Here is a 23,533-nt window from a genome sequence, read left to right on the forward strand (position 1 = left end):
AGTCAAACCCTGGATCTCCCTCCGGAGTCAACACCATACGTAGTAGTATTAACAGGTGTGCCGGAGTTAAACCACGATAAAACTGAAACCTACTATAAATTAAAAAATAAAACCATGTATTGGCTAAGTAGGAATAGACCACTAAGGCGGGATCTACATGGCGAAATATTAAATGTTCGTAGAGTAGGTTGGGTGGACCACAGAATAAAGGACATGGATGGGGACAGCATTATTGTGAATTTTAGAGATCACTGAGTGGTGCAGTATGTAAGTGGTTTCGATCATCAAAGGAAAATGGGGGGGTATTTGCTGCTTTGATTTAAGATACTTTTATCCCCCACCCTTTCCCACTTCTATTGGCCCTTCCCGCTATAGTACGCAACGAGATGGCTTCAGCTTCCCTTTCGAAAACAGGTTTAATGTCCCAATGAGTAACCGTTATGATTGTCTGTCTGGGCTAGGGTGTGTAGATTGACAGATAGGGGAGAAGGATAATGAGAAACCCCCGGGAGAGACACCACCCGAAATGGTGACGGGCAAACATGTAACTTCAGGCCCGATCCAGCAATTCCCAGAAACTATAGCGGTTACTGAGGTGGTGCAATTAGGCACAGAGAATAACATAGAAATTATTGAACATGGGTCTAATAATGTACAAAATGAGGGCAACTCAGTAGTCGCGGGGACCAGCAGTAATGTGACTAAGACAGATACCTGGTCTATACTGTATTGGAATGTAGCTGGTTTGAGATCCAAGCTAGATAAATATAATTGGGTGAAACTTGATAACGAATACGACATTGTTAGTCTGCAAGAGACTTGGATGGTAGATGCGCACCATCTGAATGGTTTTAAAACTATATTTACTACTGCTAATACCTCACTACGAGGCAGAGCCAAAGGTGGACGTTGCACATATGTATCCAACCTTTTTAATATGACAAAATAGAGATTTATTATAATACATGTTTTTACCATGTTATTAGGATTCATATTGATTAAAAAAACGATGTTTATTGATTGTGAACTTTTATAATAATGTCCCCTCATTAGATGTCCCTAATGTTTTGAAGACCCTTAGAAACGATATCAGCAGCTCGATAGGCAAGGATACTAAAGAGTCTATTGTTGTGTGGGGGGGGGGTTGATTTTAACTGTCCACCTTGCACAAGGGGAGAGAGGGGGGGATTTGTGGCCTTATGCTAGATAGAGACAAGAATTTGACACATTTTGACCACTCCGAAATTGGGGACTTCTTGAACGAAATAATTTTTTCATGTGATGTGGGGTTCGCAAACTTAATGCGTCAACCGGAAATGCCATTTTCCCCTACCTTTAATGGCAGAGGGGTATTCTCAGTAATTGATTTTATTCTGATATCGACATGTCATAAAGATAATATCCTGGGATATAAAACGCTAAAGAATCCTCTGAGTGACCACTTTCCCTTAAGGGTAGAAATTGTGAAACCATCTTCTGACCTTGTGAAAGATCAAGAAACTAGGCGTTCTTCGCACCATGTTGCCCTGCAAAGACAAAATGGATATGTATTGAAGTGTTCTAGGGTGGTACCTGAAGACTTTCTTTACAAATTAATTAAGACTTGCAAACCTAGTTTTGATGTTTGCCTGAGTGAGACAGGTGAGAACATTGACATAATTAATAATTTCAATGTTATCAGTGCACAAATAAAGGCCGGACTATGGGTTGAAGTAAAGAATTCAAAAGGGAAAAAATCCAGCTGGTTTGACACCACGTGTACCAAGGCCTATACTAAACTTAATCATGCCTTGAATTACCCTGTCAGAGATAGGATTTTGATTAGTGAAGTAGAGGGGATACAACGCGGCTCAAAAGAGGAGAAAGAGGAGAAAGGATGCTTTGAAGAAGGAGGCTTGGGATGCCCTTCGCGATGCTTCACAAGCGCGTGATATGACAGCTTTCTGGAAGGCAGTAAATGCTCCCTTTTTTAACGACAACTCGAGCGCAAGGATTGAGATTATAATAACCGAAGATGAATGGGTATGTTTCTCTGAAACCCTTTATAGTATACGTTCCACAGCTGAAGATATATCTGACGAGGCATCACAGCAGGTGGCGCCCAATTTCCCAAAGATTGCAACTGACTTGAATTTTACAGTAGAGGAAGTGATTCTGAGCATTAAATCTTGCTTGGGGGGAAAGGCTCCGGCCCCCGATGGACATTTTTAAGAATGATATGAATTTATGGGCGCCACTACTTACCCGACTTTTTAATGCCTCTTGCTCTGTGGGATTGGTATCAACTTGGTACGAGTCTATCATAGTGCCAATTTTTAAAAAGGGCGATAGGACCAGTTGTGCGTGCTATCGCCCTATATCATTGCTAGACTCGACAGTTAAAATCCTTGGCAGAGTAATTTTAAATCGTTTACAAATATGGGCAGATGAGCACAATATAATTAGTGACCTACAATATGGCTTTAGGGAAGGTATTGGGACTGTAGATCAGTGCCTTAACTTACATATCCTCCTGGAAAAATATACTAAAGCCAAAGGTGGTAGGATGTTTTTAACTTTTGTAGATCTTACATCCGCCTTTGACTGTGTGACCCACAGTAAGTTGTGGCTAATTTTAGAACATTTGGGGGTGGCGGATAACATTATTCAATTTCTTAAGGATTTATATAACGGTGCAAGGGCCTCAATTAGATTTGGAAAAAATGGCGAATGCACTAGGATATTTAGCATTGCCAGGGGTGTACGTCAAGGATGTGTCCTGGCCCCATTTTAATTTACTATTTATATTAATGACTTAGAGAAAACTTTACTGCAGGAATGTCAGGACATGCCACTGGCTTCCAATCGTCCAATACCAACATTAATTTATGCTGATGATGCAGTATTGATGGCCAGGACTACTCTCGCAATGCAAAAAATGATTACATCATTTGTTACTTTTCTGACCAACTTGGATTTGAGAGTCAATGGCACAAAAACTTTTTGCATGAACTGTGGTTCCCGTACACTGAAAGTTAAGAAAATAATGTACATAGACTCCAAACCATTAGATTTTACTCGAACTTTTCCCTATTTGGTTATCTTGTTTGACTGTTTTGGTCAATGGTGCAACGCAGTAAAATCCAGGCCATTGCTGTTTATAAAATCTATTGTGGAGCTTAAAACATCATCATCATCATAATACTTTATCGGTATTCAATAGTAGAAACCATAAAAGTTACAGTACAGCTAATTACATGTTTAAAAAAAACACAGTATGTAAAATTTCCATGTATAAAAGCAATGGTGAGTTAATACCAACATCATTAGCACTTAAGAGAGGAAATAAATAAAAGCCACAAGTAAAAGCAATAAAATACAATAACTTGTTAAAAATCCCAACTTTTCCTGAGGTTCATTGCACATTTAAAAAAACCGGCCACAAAAGGGATAAAATCTGGTTTAAGTAGTTGCAGATACAATAGTGCTGGGCGTACTTGCACACAATGTAACTGTCTTAAGAGCGATTTAAGATAATAGGTCCTGGGAAATTCATATTATTTACAAAAGAAAACAAAGTGAAGCAAATCCTGTGGAGACTTATTGTCGCAGCCACAGGATGCTAACACCGTTCCCCTATGACTACCCCTTGGAACTGCTAATAAAAAATGAAAAAGGTTAAACCTAAATCTGATTAAAAGAAATCGCTTGTATGCTGGAAGCGGCCAAAACAAGTACGGCTCCATATCCAAGGAAGTTTTAAGCAGCAAGTGTGTCCTCACACTGGGTTTCAACAATTCTCTCTCCTCTCTTTCCATTTGTTTTCTTTGTAAGAAGGAGTGCTTTATGTGCCTAATGTCCATTCTTGTTAAACCTTCGGGCTTCAAAAACAAATCAGGTCGCCCCAACATTGTAAAACAAGTTTTTAAATACTTAAACCAGGGAATGTTCATTGTGTGATCTAGGCTCAGGGCTTCTCTTAAAATACTGTGGGTGAGACCAACATGCTTATTAAGCCAGCAATGCAGCCAAAAGGTAAGGGGACGTAGGGCTAAAGTGTCACATATAAATGGCATGCCCATTTCTTCATGGACAGAGAGATTTGCCGTACCCTTTGGTACACTCAATAGCCGCTTTAGAAAGTTGTTCTCTGTCACCTGTAGGCCCTCTAGGTCACAATATCCCCATAGGTTGCTTACATAGCTAGCTATGGCTATACACTTGGCCTGGTAGATTTTTTAGCATTGCTGCCACTGGACGATTGCCCATTTTAGATGCAAAGCCAAGAAGGGCCGCAATTGCCATCTTGACCTCACCCCTTTTTTTCTGTAAAAGTGCAGCCCAGTTAAGCCTATGGTCCATCAGGACACCTAGGTAAGAGAACGTTGTGCATTTTGGGACCCTCACACCGTTACCCGTAAAATTGTATGGAATTCTAGGGCGCAACCCCACCTGCATCACATATGATTTTGTGATATTTATGGACAAATCTCGTTTGTCCATAAAACTGTGAAAAGAATCAAGTAAAGTTTGTAGCCCCTTTGGAGTTCGTGCCAGGAGGACTGCGTCATCCGCATAAAGCAGGACTGGCAGTCCTCTCTTTGCCCACATATGGATAATCGGCCATTGTTTCTAACAGGTAAACTTCTAGGTCATTAATGTATAGGTTGAATAGGAAGGGGGCCAGTATGCACCCCTGCCTTACACCCCTCTCGATGTAAAAATTCCTCGACACCTTCAGATCCCTGGAATATCTGACATTGGCCTTAGTATCCCTGTGTAGGTCCCTCAGGAAGTCAACCAGGCTATGATCCACTCCCATGGCCTCCATGGACCTCCACAACACCCCACGATTAACACAATCAAAGGCGGACGAGAGGTCCATGAAGGCCATGTAGATGGTTCCGGATCGAGCCATGGTGTATGATCACATAAAGGTTTAGACACTGTGTCATGGTTTAGTGACCTGGACGAAACCCATACTGAGCATCCGCCAAGATTTTATTTTCCTCTGCCCAGGTACACAATCTTTTTAATATGACACCCCCAATGACCTTAACAACGGAGTTGATTAAGGAAATTGGCCTATAATTCAATGTGCAATTTCCATCTCCCTTTTTATATATTGGGACTAACGTTGAGATGCCCCAAGATGCTGGGCATCCACCGATAGCCGCAGCATTACCCACAGCGGTCAAAATTTCGACCCATAATGTCGGGTTTGATTTAAAAAGGTCCGGAGGGATACCATCCAGGCCTGGTGCTTTTTTGTTGGTCAAATTGGCAATACCCTCGTTAATTTCGTGCTCTGTGAACACCACTACTTCTTTATTTACTACCCTTACCGGTAAGTCTGGCTGATGGCACGTTTTTTTAAACATACCTTCAAAGTGGGACACCCATTCATCCTCGGTGATGTTGGAGCCCACTTCTCTGACCCCTTCCGCAAAAAAAGGTGATCGATTGATGGTACTCCAAAATTTAGAGCTACTTGAGAGGGTAACAGGGTCTAAAAGCTCTCTCCAAAGTGCTTCTTTTACCTCTGCCTTGCGATTGGCCACAACCTTTTTATAATATTTCCTTAGGGTTGCAATCAACACTTTGTTCCTCTGGGTAATTTTCAGCCCCGCCTTAAGTTCTCTCACTGCTTTAGAACATTCGCAGCAGAACAATTTCGGTACGCTTGTGATACTGATTTTTCCATAGGCAAGTAGCATATCACCCACCTTGGATGCAATTACCTCAAAGGACTCTAAGATGCCAGAATAAGAGGAATTATAATCACAGCAACATGAAAACTTGGCCTCACAGGCTGCTGTTAGGGCATCATGGAAGGTGGTCGGCATTATCTTACTCCATTTAATCCTCCGCCCTCCGTTAGTGGGTTGCAAGTTGTTACTGCCCAGTGCTATATCTTTAGTCCTCATTAAACTCCCACCCATAGTAACACATACAGGATTATGGTCGCTATACAAGCTGGGGACAATAGAAAAACCCTGGAGAAGGTGTTGGATAGATGTTGATAATAATATATGGTCAATAAAGGTGTCGCAGCCGCTACCCTTAAACGTGGGGTTTGTTTGTTTGCTTTGTGGAGAGGCAAAACCGATTGCAGAGGATAGATCCTGCTCATTGAGCATATCATTCAAAGCGTCACTTTCAACAGTGCGTTCAAAGTGAAGGTCCAATATCACTGGACACCCCAGTGTCCCCCGGGGACTCAATATAGGGTCCCCACATGGGTGCACATTGAAATCTCCGAGTATAAGAAGATTATTTTTATGAGAACCACCTTCGTCCTTGACAAATTTGTTTAGCTCAGCAATCCCCCAACCTTTACGTTTATTAGTTGCATTGTAAAAATTTATCACCAGTAAAGGCATGCCCTTCTGTCCTAAAGAGATCGCCTGGATATTTTTGTTGGCCATAGAGATAACCTTAATTCGGCAGCTGAGGGCCAGCGATACATAGATTGCGAGCCCTCCCTTGGCTCTACCACTGGCTACTCTGGTTGCTGGGACAAAGAACGCCCTAAATCCTGGCAGCGCGATATCACAGTTCACCAGCCATGTTTCCTGAAGACAGATTAGCGTGAACTTACTAATAAACTATATCCATAGGGGGTCTGTAACTTTGCCTGCCAACCCCGCAATGTTCCATGATATAACATTGTGGGGTTGGGTGTACGTGATAGTACCCTGCATGACCACACCTGGTTGGCCGGGCTGAAATGTTTCGGGAAGGTTAACCTCCCTTACCTCCTCAGATAAAGTATGTATGCATTGATCCTGTATGGTCACAGAAAACACAGGATCAGGCACTGAATCAACCCATGGGCTGCTGTTTAAAGGTGGGGAATCAGAGGGATGGAATTTCTGGGATTGACGTTCCCCACACAGTCAGTCACACTCATTTAGGCCAGAGAGAACTGCGAAACGATTCGGGCTCTCGAATTATGGCGAAGGTCCATAAGCACCCCAGTTGGGCACCCTTGATGGTCTTAATTGATGCAGGCCTACTTCTCTGTTGCCGTCTAAAATAGGGTGTCCTATCATAATATCCCCCATTCCTAGTTCCGGGTTGCGGTTGGGTGCTAACTCTATAGAAAAAGCCTAGGGGCAATATCTCAACTCGCTGCTCCCTCAGGCCCCCTCTTAACTCTGAGTCCCGTAATATGCTTTCTGCTATGGATGGATTATTAAAATTCAACACTACGCAGCCACCTTTCCTAGATTTTTGTGAGCTGCCTATCCAGGACACATGTCGAACCATAAGGACATTGTGTTTTATCAAGTGGCCCTCCCTAGTATTAAAGTGCAACCAATGGGTGACCTTGTTTTTTAATTGGTTAAAGTCCTCCCTGGTTCCTACTGGGAGGGGTGGGACATTTCCTAAGACCAGCACTAGCGGAGCCGATTCTGGCGGTAAATCGATAACCTAAAGTTTGTCCATGTTACTGGGACTTTCTTCTGATTTACCCATTCCTACAGAGGCAAAGGTCGTTTTATCCGTAGGGTGCTCGGCTATCTTGCCTGTTACACCCGATTTACCGGTGGCCCCCGATGATTTGGATCTCTCTTCGATTACCACATGCTCCTTAATGGGTATAATATGTCGCTCGACTTCAAGAGCATTAAGGGCTGGTACAATAGGGTTTATTGGCTGAGTATCTAGGTGCGGCATTGGGCCTTCAATTTGGGGGCTAATTGAGAGGCTATCAAGTTTGTGAGTGTTTGCCAACTTTACCTCTTGTAACATACCTAAGTTCTGATTCATTATCTTCAATCTCTCTACAATGGGCAACATAAAGGACTTAAGCAACTGCTCCAATTGGAGGATAAGACTTGCTACGTTACTAGGACCAGGTATGGCGCAAACAGGTGGACGGAATGTTGATTTCGCGGGGTTATGTGCTGACTCTTTCGTGGCGGTGGGTAGTGTGTCATTAACCATTTTGTCTTGCAAAGGAAGAGGTTTGGTTGATTTATTTGACACCTTAGGAACTTTATATTTTCTACCCGCTTGACAACCTCCTCCCCTTTTCCTTTTCCTTTTCCCTGCTTGTGCGGGGTTTTGATGCGATATTATCGGGCTGTCATCAGTTGCAGCCTTCTTAGAGGTTATTATAATGGGTCGATATTCATCAACGGAGGATTCACTATCAAGTGTCTTGTTTTCAAAATTGATGAGGCTGCACTCATCTGACTCAGTGTTAATGCTGCTCGGACCCAGCCCACTGTTTCTTTTAGAATTTGCTCTTTCAGGTGTTATAGCATGTTTAATGTTACCCAAAGAAGACCGCTTAGGGTCCAGGAGTTCCAGGGATAAGCATTTTTCCGTAATGGCTATCTCCGCGCTCTAGCACTATTGCAGCTCTTTTGATAAAGTTATCTAGTGTCCCTGTCACACTACCTCCTGTTACACTTTGCGCTAGCTTCCCCCCTTTCCTAGGTTGGAACACCATTGTTTCTTATCGAGATCCTATACTGATTACGTCAGATAACACAGAAGTCTTTATACAAACAGAAAAAATACCAGTTAAAAGGGGCGTGGCTAAGGTGGCGAACATGGCGGACGCAGCCTAAGCGAGCTCCGTCCCGCCGATCAGATATCCAGCGAGAATCCTGCGTCTCCCCGACCCTGGGACGCCCTAATCAGACTGTTTGGCAGTCGGACCTAACTGCGGTGCCCCAGCTGCAATTTGACCGCTGAAGTCGACTGCTGGGCGGAGGTCCGGGCAGTGAGGTGGTGCGGCCTGCTGAAGCGCCGAAAGCGGGACCTCGAGCTTAAAGACGCCGGGCGGAAGTGCGGCGCAGCTGGCGTGGATGCGGAGCAATAGGCGGCCCTGCACTTCCGGTGCTTTGACTATCGCTGTGCACCTCATGATACGGCGGGGGAAGGAGCAGAGGCTGGCGACACGGCTGCTATCCCCTAGCCTTCAGTGCCGGCAAGGTGAGGGGCGCGGCAGAAACTGGGCAGGTCCCACTCGGCGGTCGTGTCGGACCGGGGGGTGCTGCAGGCCGGTGCATGCGGCGGAACACCTCTCCCCCTGTTATTCCCCCCTGCCCTCTGATGGAACTTGGCAGATAACATTGGCGCTCGCTGCAGGGGGGCCAGGAACCTTGGCCGAGGCTGACCGTCGCGTTTAGACGGTGCCTCCTGCACGGCGTGCTGGGGCCTCTCCCCGGTTCAGCGGCACTGTGAGGCCACTAAGGAGACCCTCCCGAGACGGGGAGCCAGGACTCTACTACCTGGTTGTGAAGTGGGTGACCACGAGCAGCAACAGGGTGGTGCTCGGAGGCCGAGGCGAGCTACCCCCCCGTGATTGACTACACACGGGGCCCGGTTCCCTGATGATGGTCTTAGGCGGAATGATGGTGGGGCCCTTGAAGTGGCACCTACACGACGGTGAGATCAACGCAACCCCGGCACTGACCGAAGCGCTCCTTCCAGCTTTGGAATTGGAAGGGGGGGCAGGGCCATCACGGTGCCACTGGTGCGGGAAGGCGAAACGACGCGGGCAGACACGCAAACTGGCCTAAGGGTAGACACCCATACACTGATCAATACTCCAGTGACGCCCTGGACCTAGCACCTGTACTTACAGGCCATCATGACGAGGGGTGACAACAGTGGGCACACTTCGAAGCAAGGCACGATAGACTAGTTTACGGGGCCGACTGGGAGTGCCGGAGTGGCGGGGGCCCTCCAACATCCGGCCCAGATAATGCTGCCCTCATGGCGGCGATAACTCAGTCCAGAGACATGCTAGACGCAAAAATAGGGGCAGTTGGAGCCGACGTTACATTACTGCGCCAAGACCTGCGTAATGCGGTGGCTCGCATTACAGAAGCTGAGACAAGGATCTCGGGAGTGGAAGACGACGTGGCGACCCTGAAAAAGAAGGTGGCCAACATGGCGGGGATCCAGAGGGGCCTTGCCCTGCGTGTTGAGGGTGCTGAAGGGCGTGCTCGGAGAAACAACCTACGTTGTGTGGGATTTCCGGAGGGCTGTGAGAAGGGCGACATGGAGGCCTTCCTGACCAGCTGGCTGGAGGGGTGGCTCCCTCTGGAATCCCTATCGCGTTGTTTTATTATTGAACGCGCGCACCGAGCACTGATCCAAAAGCCACCAGTAGGAGCTTGCCCTCGACCGGTGATAGCCAAGCTGCTAAACTATCACGACCGCGACACAATCCTGCGGCAAGCACGCATAAAGGAGCCTCTGCTGTTTGAGAATCACAAAATTCTAATATTTCCAGACTACACCAGGCTGGTACAGCAACAACGCCAATCCTTCACAGCGGCCAAGGCGCGACTGCGGGGCTTAAATATCCAGTATGCTTTGCTTTACCCAGCCCGCTTGTGGGTAGTTTTTCAGTCTCGGACCCAATTCTTTGATACTCCAGAAGAAGTTTTTGCCTGGACAGATGAGACAGTCCGGATCAGTGTACATACTCCCCCGGGTCTGGATTCAGACACATCCTCCACAACAGGGCCTCCTCGGAACCCCCGACGGTCGCGTAGCAGAAGTAATTGGAGATCCCGTGCTAAGAAGAATCCTCCTTCAGAGAATGAAGCTGCAGAGGCCACCGAGGCTACAAACTCCCAAAACCCGACATCATAACCTCCGAGGTGTGTGGCAGACTTCAGATCATGATCGGAGAAGGAGACTACACTTCTCCTGAACATGGACAACTTTTGCAGTTTGCTGTCTGAGACTTCAGCTGAACAAGTAACTTTGTGGTTGGGAGACCCGGGTTGAGGGACGACATAGGGAGGGCGGACTCAACCCCTCAGTTTGGAAGGGTTTTTTGGTGGGGGGTAAGTTGGGACTAAGTGGGTAGTTCTTGGGGATCCATTGGGATAGTGGGTCTCTGACGTCCCGTTGGGGGCCGGAGACGATCTATACCGCAACAGGTACTTCAATGTTGCTGAGGTATGGGGTGGAGGGAGGAGGGGGGGTTTTGGGGGTAGTTAACATTGGGGAGGTAGAGAGGCGGTGTGTTGTGGGTGCGGTTGGGCAGGATGGGAGGAGAGGGAGGGGTAAGGGTGCAGTTGGGGGAGTAGTTAGTATTGACACAATGTCCGCGCGAGTTCGGCTGCAAATGTATGTGTGTGTGTATGGTTCCAAATGCCCAGGACCTTGCTTTTCCTACCCACCGATGGTGGCTGACGCCCAGGGAACAGGCCCTCCACAAGCGTTATTGCAGGTGGTGAGCTGGAATGTCTGGGGAATGCTCGATAAAATAAAGCGAGGGGCGGTGCTGCGGCTAGGGAAGAGGGAACAGGCGGATGTCCTTCTCTTGCAAGAGACGCATCTCCAAGGCACTAAAACCCTTAGCTTGCAGCGGTATGGCTATCAACAAGTGTTTCATGCAGGTTTTGTGAGAGGGTCTCGAGGGGTAGCAGTCCTAGTGCATCGCAGACTCCCCTATGTACATGAGACACAATGGATTGATGCCCATGGCAGGTTCGTGTTTGTTAAAGGGATGGTGGGGGATGAGCCGATGGTCTTTGGTAGCGTGTATGCCCCACCCCCATTGCAAGAGGCACTCATTGAAAAGTTGTTTGAGGTATGGGCCGATATCCCGAATGTCATGGTGATTGTGGGTGGCGACTGGAACGATGTGATGAATGGACAAATGGACTGATATAGGCCCGGAGGGGGGCCTATAGCAGATAACCCCACTAAATTGGGCGGCATGGTGCAGGGAATGGGATGTATTGATGCATGGCGGTACCAGCATACTCATAGCCGAGAATACTCCTATGTCTCTGCAGTGCACAGGTCCTTTTCCAGACTTGATTACCTGTTTATTCCTTCTACCTGGATTGGGAGGGTGGCCTCTTCGTCTATACTCCCACGTGGCCTATCGGACCATTCCCCTGTGGCAATAAACTTGCACTTAGATAAGAGGTGGCAGCCCTTTCGATGGCGCCTGTCCACGTGGCACCTGCAACAAGACAACTACCAATCACATATACGGGAAGCCATATCTCATTACTGGGATGACAACGATAGGCCCGAAACAGATGCTGTAACCCTATGGGAAGCTTTAAAACCCGTGATCCGGGGAGTCGATATTGCCTGGTGCGGGGAGGCCCGCAGGACCCGTAGAAAGGACATAGAGGAGGCAGCGAGGCGGGTCCGGGATCTGGAGGAGGAGAGTAGTGCTGGGGACACAGTAGAGGCCGTCGGGCAGCTGCTGCTGGCGCAGCAATCTTACACATCCCCTGAACGAGGCGCGCCAGCTGTGGTTGGCCACGCATAGTAGAATTTATCAATGGGGAGATAAATCCAGTACCATGCTATACAGACTTTGTCAGAATACCTTCCGGGTGCAGTCCCTGCCGGGACTTCGGGACGGAATGGGGGACCCTGTGACTGTCCCGGAGGAACTGGTGTCCAGCTTTGCACAGTATTTTGCGGCCCTGTATGCCCCCCGGGAAGTTCTCCCAGCGGAGGACGTAGACAAATTTCTGGCAGACCTCCTGCGGCACGCGCTTTCGGATGAGGGACGCGACCGGCTGGAGCACCCACTATCAATGAAGGAACTAGACATGGTGCTTGGGGAGCTGAACACGGGGAAGGCCCCTGGACCTAATGGGTTCCCATGTGAATTTGTGAAGACTTTTCATCTCCAGCTGGGGATGCGGTATAGAAAGGCATTGGAGACGGCCAGGGAGCGTGGTCGTCTATCTGCGGACTGGCGACACGCCGAAATTGTAGTCTTCTGTACGCCCGGGAGGCCCCCTGAACACCATTCTTCATATAGGCCAATATCGCTCCTAAATGTTGAAGCGAAAATACTGGCGAAGGCCCTGGCCAATCGTCTCCTCCCATATATTACGGATCTAGTTCACCCTGATCAGGCTGGGTTTATGCCCCATAGACCGACGAGGCACAACATCCGACGTGCGCAGGTGGTGGTGGAGGCGGCCCGGGCTGCCGGGATCCCGGCGGCGCTCCTTCTGGCCGACATTGATAGAGCCTTCAACTCACTTAGTTGGGTCTATCTCTGGGCGCTCCTGTCCCGCCTTAATCTGGGGCCTCACTTCCTCTCATACCTACAGTTGCTGTACACAGATCTGACGGCGTCTGTGAGAGTGGCGGGAGCGGTGTCAGACCCCTTCTCTATCGGCCGGGGTACCAGGCAGGGCTGCCCTCTCTCACCCTATTTATTTGCCTTGGCCATGGAGCCATTGGCGGCGTGGGTGCGGGTGGACGCGCAGCTGCAGGGAGTTGAATGGGAGATGGGGCCGTCCGATCGAATTGCACTCTACGCAGACGACGTCCTCTTCTTTCTTACAGACATAAATAGGTCAGGGCCTAGAGTCCTTAAGATAATGCAGATATTCGGGGAGGTATCAGGCTTGCACTTGAACGTACGAAAATCCACGTTGTGGGTGCTGGGGGGACGCGAGAGGAGAGGACCCTGGGCGTCGGTGCTGCAGGAGGCGGCTGGCGGCATTAAATATCTGGGCGTCTTCTTAACGGATGTACCTGGAGTAGCTTGGGCACGCAATGTGGTACCGGTCTGCCCCAGAATATATATGATCGATCGGCGATATTTAAGATGGTGGCCCTCCTGTGCCTCCTATATCAGCTGCAAAATCACCCATATCCCATAACGCACAGTGGTTTAGACAAGTGAATTCGGCGTTAAGCCAATTTCTCTGGGCCGGAGGAGTGGCGAGAGTGGCACTCCGTACCTGCTTCCTCTCCACGTATTGTGGGGGCCTAGCAACATCTGACATCTTATCCTACAATCAAGCATCTCACTTGCTGGTACTAAATGAATGGTGGTATGGGGACCGGGGTGACCCGGCCTATGCCCTTGAGAGATATCTGATGGACCCAAATACGCTGCACACCATCTTGTATTCGGCGACCGTCAGGAAGAGGCTCCCCATGGTTACCCAGGTGATTTTCCGAGTGTGGCGTAGAGCTCTACGCCCCATGGGGTGGTGGAATAAATTAACGAAAGAGACTCCGCTATGGCAGAACGGATGGCTGCCGGCCCTGGCGTCATTGCAGGGATTCCGGGGCTGGGATGCCATCGGCATTTCGGCATTGGGGCACGTCATGAAAGGCGCGACCCTCAAGTCGTTTCAAGCATTGAGAGAAGAATATGATATGCCTCAAACCCAATTTGTCAAATACCTGCAGCTGCGAAACGCCCTGTCCCCCTCCCTGGTAGGCCTAGACTCGCTGCCCGAATTCAGTCCCCTCAAGGCTAAGGTGTTTATGGGGGAACTGGAGGATAAGAAAATATCTAATATATATCAGACCCTGGTCACTCATTGCTCCTCTCCATTAGATAAACTGTGCGCTGTGTGGGAGGAAGATATGGGGGCCTTTGAGGAGGAGGACTGGAGGGAAGCCCTGGAAGCTCCAAGAGGAGCGGCAATAGCAGTGCGCCTACGTTTCATTCAATTCAAGTACTTACACAGAGCCTATTATACTAGGGACCGGCTGTGGAGGGCTGGTTTGATTGCTTCCCCTGAGTGCTTGCAGTACGAGCATGCGGTGGGCACATTTATACACACGGTATGGTCATGTGAGAAGTTGTCGCGGTTTTGGATGGGTGTTTGGAATTGCTTGTCTGAGGTGCTGGGCTGGGACCTTCCCCGCTCGCTGCAGCTGGGCCTTCTACATATTATGGAACAGGTTGGAGGAAATATATATAAACGCCATCTACTAGTTCTGGGCCTTACAGTGGCCAAAAGAGATATAGCTCGAGCCTGGAAGGACCCCAGGGCTCCCTTGCTGGAAGTGTGGAGGAAGGGTTTGGACTTTTGCATGGGACTGGAGTGCCCGATATTTGAGACCAGGGGCTGCCCCGGAAACATTTTAAGATATGGAAGCGCAGGGCGGACTATAGAGGGCTGTGGCTGGAACCACCGGCGCAACAGGAGGCTGATGTAGAACAATTACTTGTTGAACCTGAGTGAAAAGGAGTACACACTGTTTGTGATTTGATAAATTTTACTCTTGGACTATGTAGACACTGTGCGGGTATGGGGGTGGGATCCGGGAAGGAGGTAGGGGGAGGGAGGTCGGGAGGGTACTTTTATATCAAATGTTGATTGAACTGACTGTATGCGATGACTCATTATTTGCTCACTGGTCCACCGGTTTCTTGGGGGACGCTGTCCTATATGTAATTCATCAACAACATAATAAAATTTGTTCTGGAAAAGGACAGTCCCGCTCACCTATATCGAAGTAAGCACTGAAACAACAAATGTTCGGGGGGTAGCCCGACCCGGCCCTCTCTGGCCCTTGACGGCCTAGGATGGTTCCGCCCTTGTCCCTGGCTTCTCCCGGCGCATCCGGCGTGCGATCCCACGACGCGGGGGTTGTGCTGCGTCTTATGCGCCTCCTGGTGCAAGAAATGCGGGCGGCGGCGGCTTCCGCCGCTGAGCAGTCTGGGGATTGTAGTGTCTGGTCCAGGTCCCCCTCCACACAGAGGCCGCTAGGATTAGAAGTGCGGCGGCAGGAGGGAGACAAGCAGTCAGCGGAACTGGTGGTCAGAGAGGGCAGAGTGCAGTGGCCCACCAAGGTAAGCCCCCCAAGTAGAGATGTTGCCCCGCTTAAATCATTTAGTAAGAAAGTGGGAAAGAAATCTATTGAAGAACTCCTACTTATTTACAAAGCAAGTTGCGTCGCAATTTCTACATATGGGGTGGGAATTTGGGGTTATACCAATGTGACTAGCCTCCAAGCAATTGAAAATAAATTTCTAAGATATCTGCTCTCAGTTCCGGATAGTGTGTCCACTTTCAATTGTCATTCTGAACTTGGAATACAGTACTTGGAAGACATCTTTAAGGTACAGCCAGTTTTACTGTGGCACAGGGTTTAGTCTACACAGGAATGTTCTTTTAATCGCCTCATTCTGAGGGACGCTACAAATCTTGATTGTGCCCACAAGATGAGATGGCTGCAGTACATTAAGTCATTCCTTGGGGACATTAGTATTTTGGAGTATTATGAAGAACCCACGATGCTGAGTTCGATATCAAGGAAAGAGCTAAATAAACTATGTATACATTACTTGTAGGAACGTAGGTTAAATGTGGAACTTAACAAAAAATCTGTGATCCCACATCAATTGATAATGACCACAAATGTTACCCAACCATATATTAATTTACAAATGAGAGACTTTGAAAGGTATTTGTTAATCCGTCTTAGATTTGGGATTTTATTTAGGTTGTTAAGTTTCCCCACTGTGAACGATTGGTCTAGGCTAATTATTAAGTGTCATATGACGACTTGTCTGAACAATCTGATATTCACATTTTACTTTTTTGTAAGTTTTATACAATTCCCAGGAAAAGGTGGATACTGCCCATTTTAAAGTATATGAATTTTAGACATTGCCGACCTGCCTTTTTAGCTATTTTGAGACTGGATAACATTTTTACTGTTGCATCTCTTTCTGTTTTTCTTAAAAATGTTTTTATTTCACGGAAATCAATAACTAATTAAGTCGTAACGAGCTAACTGTATGATATCTTTCTTTCTTTTTAGTTTTTACAAAGTTGGATACCTTGACTTTTATTATTCTGTATTGTATATTTACTTGTTTAATCAATGATGTGATTTTATTGTACTTTTATGGTTATGTGTAATATAACCGAATAAAGATATCTGACTGACTGACTGATAAGATTTTTATATTCAACACAGATGTTCATTTCAAACTGAAATATAATTATATTGTATTTTGAACTTTAAGATGGTCAATGTGTCTCTGTTTTTTACAGTCTCATCCGTGAACTAAAAATTCGTGATAAGGATTTCCCCGACGTGAACTCTGGTGTTTATGTATTTGAAGTGATACCAGGAACTGCTGCAGCGGGGTAAGAGTGTGGAGTCACCAAACATGGGAATGAAAACATATATTGAACAAGCTCACAAACTAATTTGTGCTTCATAACGGTTAAAGAGTAAACCAATGATTTCACCATTCACTGCTAATACACTCACTCTTCAGTGTGGAAAAATTACCCATGGGTTACTTAGTGAACATAGGGCTAGATGTAGGTAAATCTAATTTACCGATTCGGTATTTATGAATCGGTAAATTAGAAGGAGGCAGATGTAGGTAATTTTTTTAACACAATTACCGAATCTGTAAGATTCGGTATTTACCGATTCGGTAAATACCGAATCGGTATTGCCCCTTGATTCCTATGGGCCTTGAAGCCTATAGGAATCAATGGGAAATACTGATTCGGTATTTACCGAATCGGTAAATACCGAATCCTGCAAGGGTGCAGGGGATGTCACTTTGACACCCTCTAGCACCCCAAGTACAGGCTTGTGTGACATGTGGCACACATACATGCCCTAAGGGCATGTCTGTGTGTCACATGGCACAGGTGTGCATGCACAGATGTGCATGTACACCTGAATTTGGTATTTTACCACACAATAGGATTGTGTGGTAAAATACCGACTCTTAAGGGCCTGTTGCACTCTTAGGAGGGCCAGCTACATATGAATTTACCGATTCAGTAAATATACCGATTCGGTATTTTACCGAATTGGTATATTTACCGAATCGGTAAAATTACCGAATAGGCCCCCTACATCTCAAAAGCCAAATACCGGTCGGTAACGTCCGAAATCGGCCGTTACCGACCGGTATTAGGGCTCCTACATCTGCCCCTAAGTTATTTTGATTGAATGCCATAAAAGCTGCATTGCACTTTGTACTTTCATAAGAGTGGGAACAATGTGTAAAAACTGGCATGGCCTGTGTCTATATTAGCAGCACCTGTGGAAACTCATGAGAAATTGCCACCATCACTTCCATTCCAAGGGGGCATCAAACATACCCCCAGGCATCACACATACAGTTTAGCCACTCATGACCGTGCTGATAAATGCCTGAATGGCCTATCGGTAATCTTCATGAATGAAAAAAAAATTGCACTTGCCTGGGTACTGCCTCCACTCCTCCGTCCTTCTTACGACAAATCAGGAAGCACAAAGGCTTTCAGACTCAACTGGCCAATCAAGATTCTGCTGTCACCAGCATGACAGCAGAGTTGTCATCGGTCTGAGCGCCATGATTCGGCACTCAGACAGGGACTGGGAGCCCACGCATGATTTCCACCCAGGCTGTGCAATTTAGCCAGTGGAGAACATGCTGAGTGTGCATGACTCATTGGCAGACCCAAGACAGCCGGCCAAAAAGGCATGCGCACTTAAGAGAGTGCCCACCCCTCCTCCCCCTGCTCTGGACAACCCAGAACTGCCCCGCCCCTAGAACTGAGCCAGTATGGAAAAATAACATAACATCACCTTATTACCATTTTATTTATTCTTTCTGATATGCTCGGAGAGCAGTGGGGCGACGCTCCTCTGCCTTAGCTGAGGAGCCGCCGCTGGCCCTTTCCCCTATCAGGGATTACCTTTACTAAAGAGGTAGAGCTGGAGTCCCTGGAGGCTGCTGGGGGCCCAGGCCTGGTCACATTCGTTCCACTACGACACTCTAGTAGCCAGAAAAATGATGGATGGAAATGCTTGGATCAATCTGGGCCACTCTCTGAATCAACAACCAAACTAAGCCCATTCTAGTTCCAATGTATTTCTCTGTATTTCAGCTTGCATCTGTGCCATTACAGACAGGACCCATCTGTATGGGTCAACCAGACTGGGGTAGGCATCGCCATCGTCCACAAGAACACCGTTCGCATCACGACCGACGCCTACGACACCTACGCCGCCGCCGAACACCTCCACTTTCAGATTCACACCGACCCAAAGACGACCCTCAGAGGCACCCTCATCTACAGACCCCCGGGTCCACGCACACAATTCAGCGAAGACATTGCAGACTTCATCATCCTGCACGCCCTCCCCTCCGCCGACTACATCCTCCTAGGGGACCTCAACTTCCACCTGGAGAACAACAAGGACCGCAACACCGTCACCCTGCTGGACAACCTCGCCAACCTCGGACTCAAGCAACTGGTCAACACCCCCACCCACTACGCCGACAACACGCTTGACCCCGTCTTCTCATCCAGCAAGCACATCGCCTTCAGCCACTCCGCCGGACTTCACTGGACCGACCACAGCTGCGTCCACTTCAGCTTCAGAAAAACCACGACCCACAACCACCCGCAACAGGTTCCTCACAGAAGCTGGAGCAAGATCACCACCGACCAGCTCACCACCTCCCTCAGCCAGAACCCACCTGCGAGCACACCGGACCCCAACGAAGCAGCCCGCAACTTCGTGCAGTGGCTGACCACCTGCGCTGATGACCTCGCACCACTGAAGAACCCTCCCAGCAAACCCAGGAGCAATAAGGCCCCCTGGTTCACCGACGAACTCAAGGACTCCAAGAAGACCTGCCACACCCTCGAGAAAGCCTGGCTCCTCGACCGGACCACTGACAACATGACCGCCCTCAAACACGCGACCCACAAGCACCACCAGCTAATCCGCACCACCAAGAAGAAATCACTGAAGGATCGACTGGACAACAACGCCCACGACAGCAAGGAACTCTTCAGCATCGTGAAGGAGTTCTCCAACCCCAGCACCGGCAACAACAACATCACCCCTTCACAAGATCTCTGTGACTCCCTCGCCTCATTCTTCCACCGCAAGATCGCCGACATCCACAACAGCTTCGGCGCACCATCCTCACACCCAACTGTCGAACCAATGCACCCCACCGCCACCCTCCACACCTGGACCGCAGTGACCACCGAATACACAGCCTGCACGATAAACACCATCCACTCCGGATCTCCGACTGACCCCTGCCCCCACCACGTCTTCAACAAGGCCGACTCCACCATCGCACCCCATCTCCAAGACATCATCAACACCTCCTTCGACACCGCCACCTTCCCGGAGAGCTGGAAGCATGCTGAGCTCAGCGCCCTACTGAAGAAACCAACAGCGGGCCACACCGACCTCAAAAACTTCCGCCCCATCTCGCTCCTCCCTTTTCCTGCCAAAGTCATCGAGAAGATCGCCAACAGACAGCTTGCCGCCTACCTCGAGACGAATGGATACCTCGACCCCTCGCAGTCCGGTTTCAAAGCCAACCACAGCACGAGACCGCCATCAGCGCAGCCACCGACGACATCCGAGCCCTTCTCGACAACGGGTAAACAGCATCACTCATCCTCCTGGACCTCTCCACCGCGTTCGACACTGTCTGCCACCGCACCCTAGTCCAACGCCTCAGCAACACTGGCATCCAAGAGAAGGCATTGAAGTGGATCACCTCGTTCCTCGCTGGAAGAACACAAAGAGTCCGCCTCCCCTCGTTTCGCTCCGAGGCCACTGAAGTCATCTGCGGCGTCCCGCAAGGATCATCACTCAACCCCACCCTCTTCAACGTCTACATGAGACCCCTCGCAACCATCGCACGCCAACACAACCTCAACATCATCTCCTACGCCGACGACACCCAGCTGATCCTCTCCTTCACCAGAGATCCCGACACCGCCAGAATCAACCTCCACGAAGGGATGAAAGACGTCGCCGAGTGGATGAAGAACAGCCGCCTGAAACTGAACTCAGACAAGACGGAAGTCCTCATCCTGGGACCATCACCCTCCACCTGGAACGACTCCTGGTGACCCCAGCCCTGGGCACCGCCCCCAAGCCGACTGACCACGCACGCAACCTGGGCTTCATCCTGGACTCCTCCCTCTCGATGACCAGACAAGTCAACGCTGTCTCCTCCTCATGCTTCCACACCCTCCGCATGCTCCGCAAGATCTTCCGATGGATCCTGATCGAAACCAGGAAGACAGTCACCCAAGCCCTCGTCACCAGCCGGCTGGACTACGTAAACACCCTCTACGCCGGAACCACAGCCAAGCTACAGAAAAGACTACAACGCATCCAGAACACCTCCGCCCGACTCATCCTGGACATCCCTCGACGCAGCCACATCTCCGGCCACCTGAGGAACCTGCACTGGCTCCCCGTCTACAAGAGGATCACGTTCAGGCTCCTCACCCACGCACACAAGTCTCTCCACAACCTGGGCCCCAAGAACCTCAACGACCGCCTGACCTTCCACACGCCCACCCGCCAGCTACGGTCCGCTAGCCTCGCCTCGCCGCCATACCACGCATCCGAAGAGCCACCGCCGGAGGCAGATCCTTCTCCTACCTGGCGGCCAAGACATGGAACTCCCTCCCCATCCACCTTCGGCTGACCCGGGACCACCTCGCCTTCAGGAGACAGCTCAAGACCTGGCTGTTCAAGCAGTAGTGTCCCCCTTCCCCTAAGCGCCTTGAGACCCTTCCGGGTGAGTAGCGCGCTATACAAGTGTTATGATTGATTGATTGATTGCATGGAAATCAGCTTTGGCACCACAGCAAAATAAATATTCTGGTCTGAATTATTGGCCATGTCACTTCTGACCTAGAACAGTGATGAATGGAAATGCTAAAGTTGGGATCATTTTAAGTGCATTTCATTCAATTTAATTTTAACTCATCTTTACCATTACTGACAGTGACTAACAATAAGCAGCCTTGCCTTAATTCTGTCTGGCAGGTGGAGTGCACCCCTTACTGATAGTGCATGTCACCTCTGCCTGGCAAAAAAAGGGGGTGGTGATGGACGGAGCATCTGAATCAATCAAACACTCAAACCCACCCCCTTTAGTACTACCTCTGCCTGTCAGCACAAGCAACAAGTGACCAGTTTCAGCCTTGGACCTCATCAGAGAGATGCCTCTTGACTTCCTGAGTCCCCCTGGCACAGCCATTTTAGAAACCAAATGGGGTCTTACAATTCTACTTAAAAAGACATATTTAGACAGCAAAAAAGTGATGGATGGATGGAAATAATACATCTCAGTTTGATCCATTGGTAATACCCTGGGTGCATTTTTGTTCACCAGTATTTCAGCTGACCTGTGCTAGCAGAAGAAAGAAGAGAGAAAAACATATGAAAACTAAGACTGTTATTTCTTATTGGAAATTGAGGCCTCTTTGAACCTTTCATGTACCTTATGGTCTTCCTTAGGCAAAAGAGCACCGCATCTAGAAAGTCAAATCTTGGATCTCATTGTCATACCACTGTATATCTGACACCAACCAAGATATTCATGAGATCAAGATGGCCACACCATTTACTTTAGATCAGGCTTTCCCAACAAGTCGCTCATGAACTACTGGTAGCTCCCCAGGTACCTGTAAGTAGCTCTCCTGTGTGCAACCCAGACTACTGAATTAAGAAGCTTTCACTTGGTTGAATTAATATAGTTGTATGATAGAAGCACGCATGGTTAAACCAGGCCTGCCTCTACCAGGCAGCCCAAACCACAAATGCGTCTTAACCACGCATTCCTTTACCATGCAATTTTGTGGTCTAGGCATGAACGATAAAAAGGTATGTGTGGCAAAGTTCGCCACTACCCCGACCCCCCCACCTGACCGCCCCCTCACCCCTGCGCTGTTCCTAAAACCCTGTCCCTTTACTAAAGCTACCACGCACCCCCCCACCCCCAAGCTGACTCTACCCATCTCGCTCCTCCCTTTTCCTGCCAAAGTCATCGAGAAGATCGCCAACAGACAGATGGCCGCCTTCCTCAAGATGAATGGATCCCTCGACCAATCGCAGTCCGGTTTCAGAGCCAACCACAGCACCGAGACCGCCCTCATCGCAGCCACAGACGACATCCGAGCCCTGCTCGACAATGGGGAAACAGCGGCACTCATCGTCCTGGACCTCTCCGCGGCGTTCGACGTGGTCTGCCACCGCACCCTAGTGCCGCATCTCAGCAACATCGGAATCCAGGAGAAGGCACTGGAGTGGATCATCTCCTTCCTCGCCAAAAGAACCCAGAGAGTCCGCCTCCCCCCGTTCAGATCAGAGGCCACTGAAGTCATCTGCGGCGTACCACAAGGATCATCGCTTAGCCCCATGCTGTTCAACATCTACATGAGCCCCCTCGCGGTCATCGCACGCCAACACAACCTCAACATCATCTCCTACGCCACCCAGCTGATCCTCTCCCTCACCAACGACCCAGCTACCGCCAGAACCAACCTACACAAAGGGATGAAAGACGTAGCCGAGTGGATGATGAACAGCCGCCTGAAACTGAACTCAGATAAAACGGAAATCCTCATCCTGGGATCATCACCCTCTGCCTGGGACGACTCCTGTTGGCCCCCTGCCCTGGGCAGTGCACCCAAACCAACGGACCACGCACGCAACCTGGGCTTCATCCTGGACTCCTCCCTCTCGATGACCAGACAAGTCAACGCCGTCTCCTTGTCTTGCTTCAACATCCTACGGATGCTACAGAAGATCTTCCGGTGGATCCCCACCGAAACCTGGAAGACGGTCACCCAGGCGCTCGTCACCTGCCGACTGGACTACGGGAACTCCCTCTACGCCGGAACCACAGCTAAACTTCAGAAAAGACTCCAGCGCATTCAGAATGCCTCAGCACGACTCATCCTGGACATCCCCTGACACGGCCACATCTCTGGACACCTGAGAGACCTGCACTGGCTCCCCGTCAGCAAGAGAATCACGT

The 23,533-nt window shown here is 49.0% G+C and overlaps 1 protein-coding gene across 1 annotated transcript in view; it reads left to right on the forward strand.

The window, feature by feature from the left end:
- Positions 1–23,533, forward strand: part of LOC147683286 (serine protease HTRA1-like) — a 567,779-nt gene that overhangs the window by 536,452 nt on the left and 7,794 nt on the right. Inside the window, exon 8 of the mRNA XM_086943738.1 lies at positions 16,758–16,853. Coding sequence (XP_086799864.1) covers positions 16,758–16,853 — 96 coding nt within the window. The remainder of the gene's footprint in view (positions 1–16,757; positions 16,854–23,533) is intronic.

This window comes from Lissotriton vulgaris, chromosome 11 (assembly GCF_964263255.1).
Source record: "Lissotriton vulgaris chromosome 11, aLisVul1.2, whole genome shotgun sequence".
In the NCBI taxonomy this organism is placed as follows: Eukaryota; Metazoa; Chordata; class Amphibia; order Caudata; family Salamandridae; genus Lissotriton; species Lissotriton vulgaris.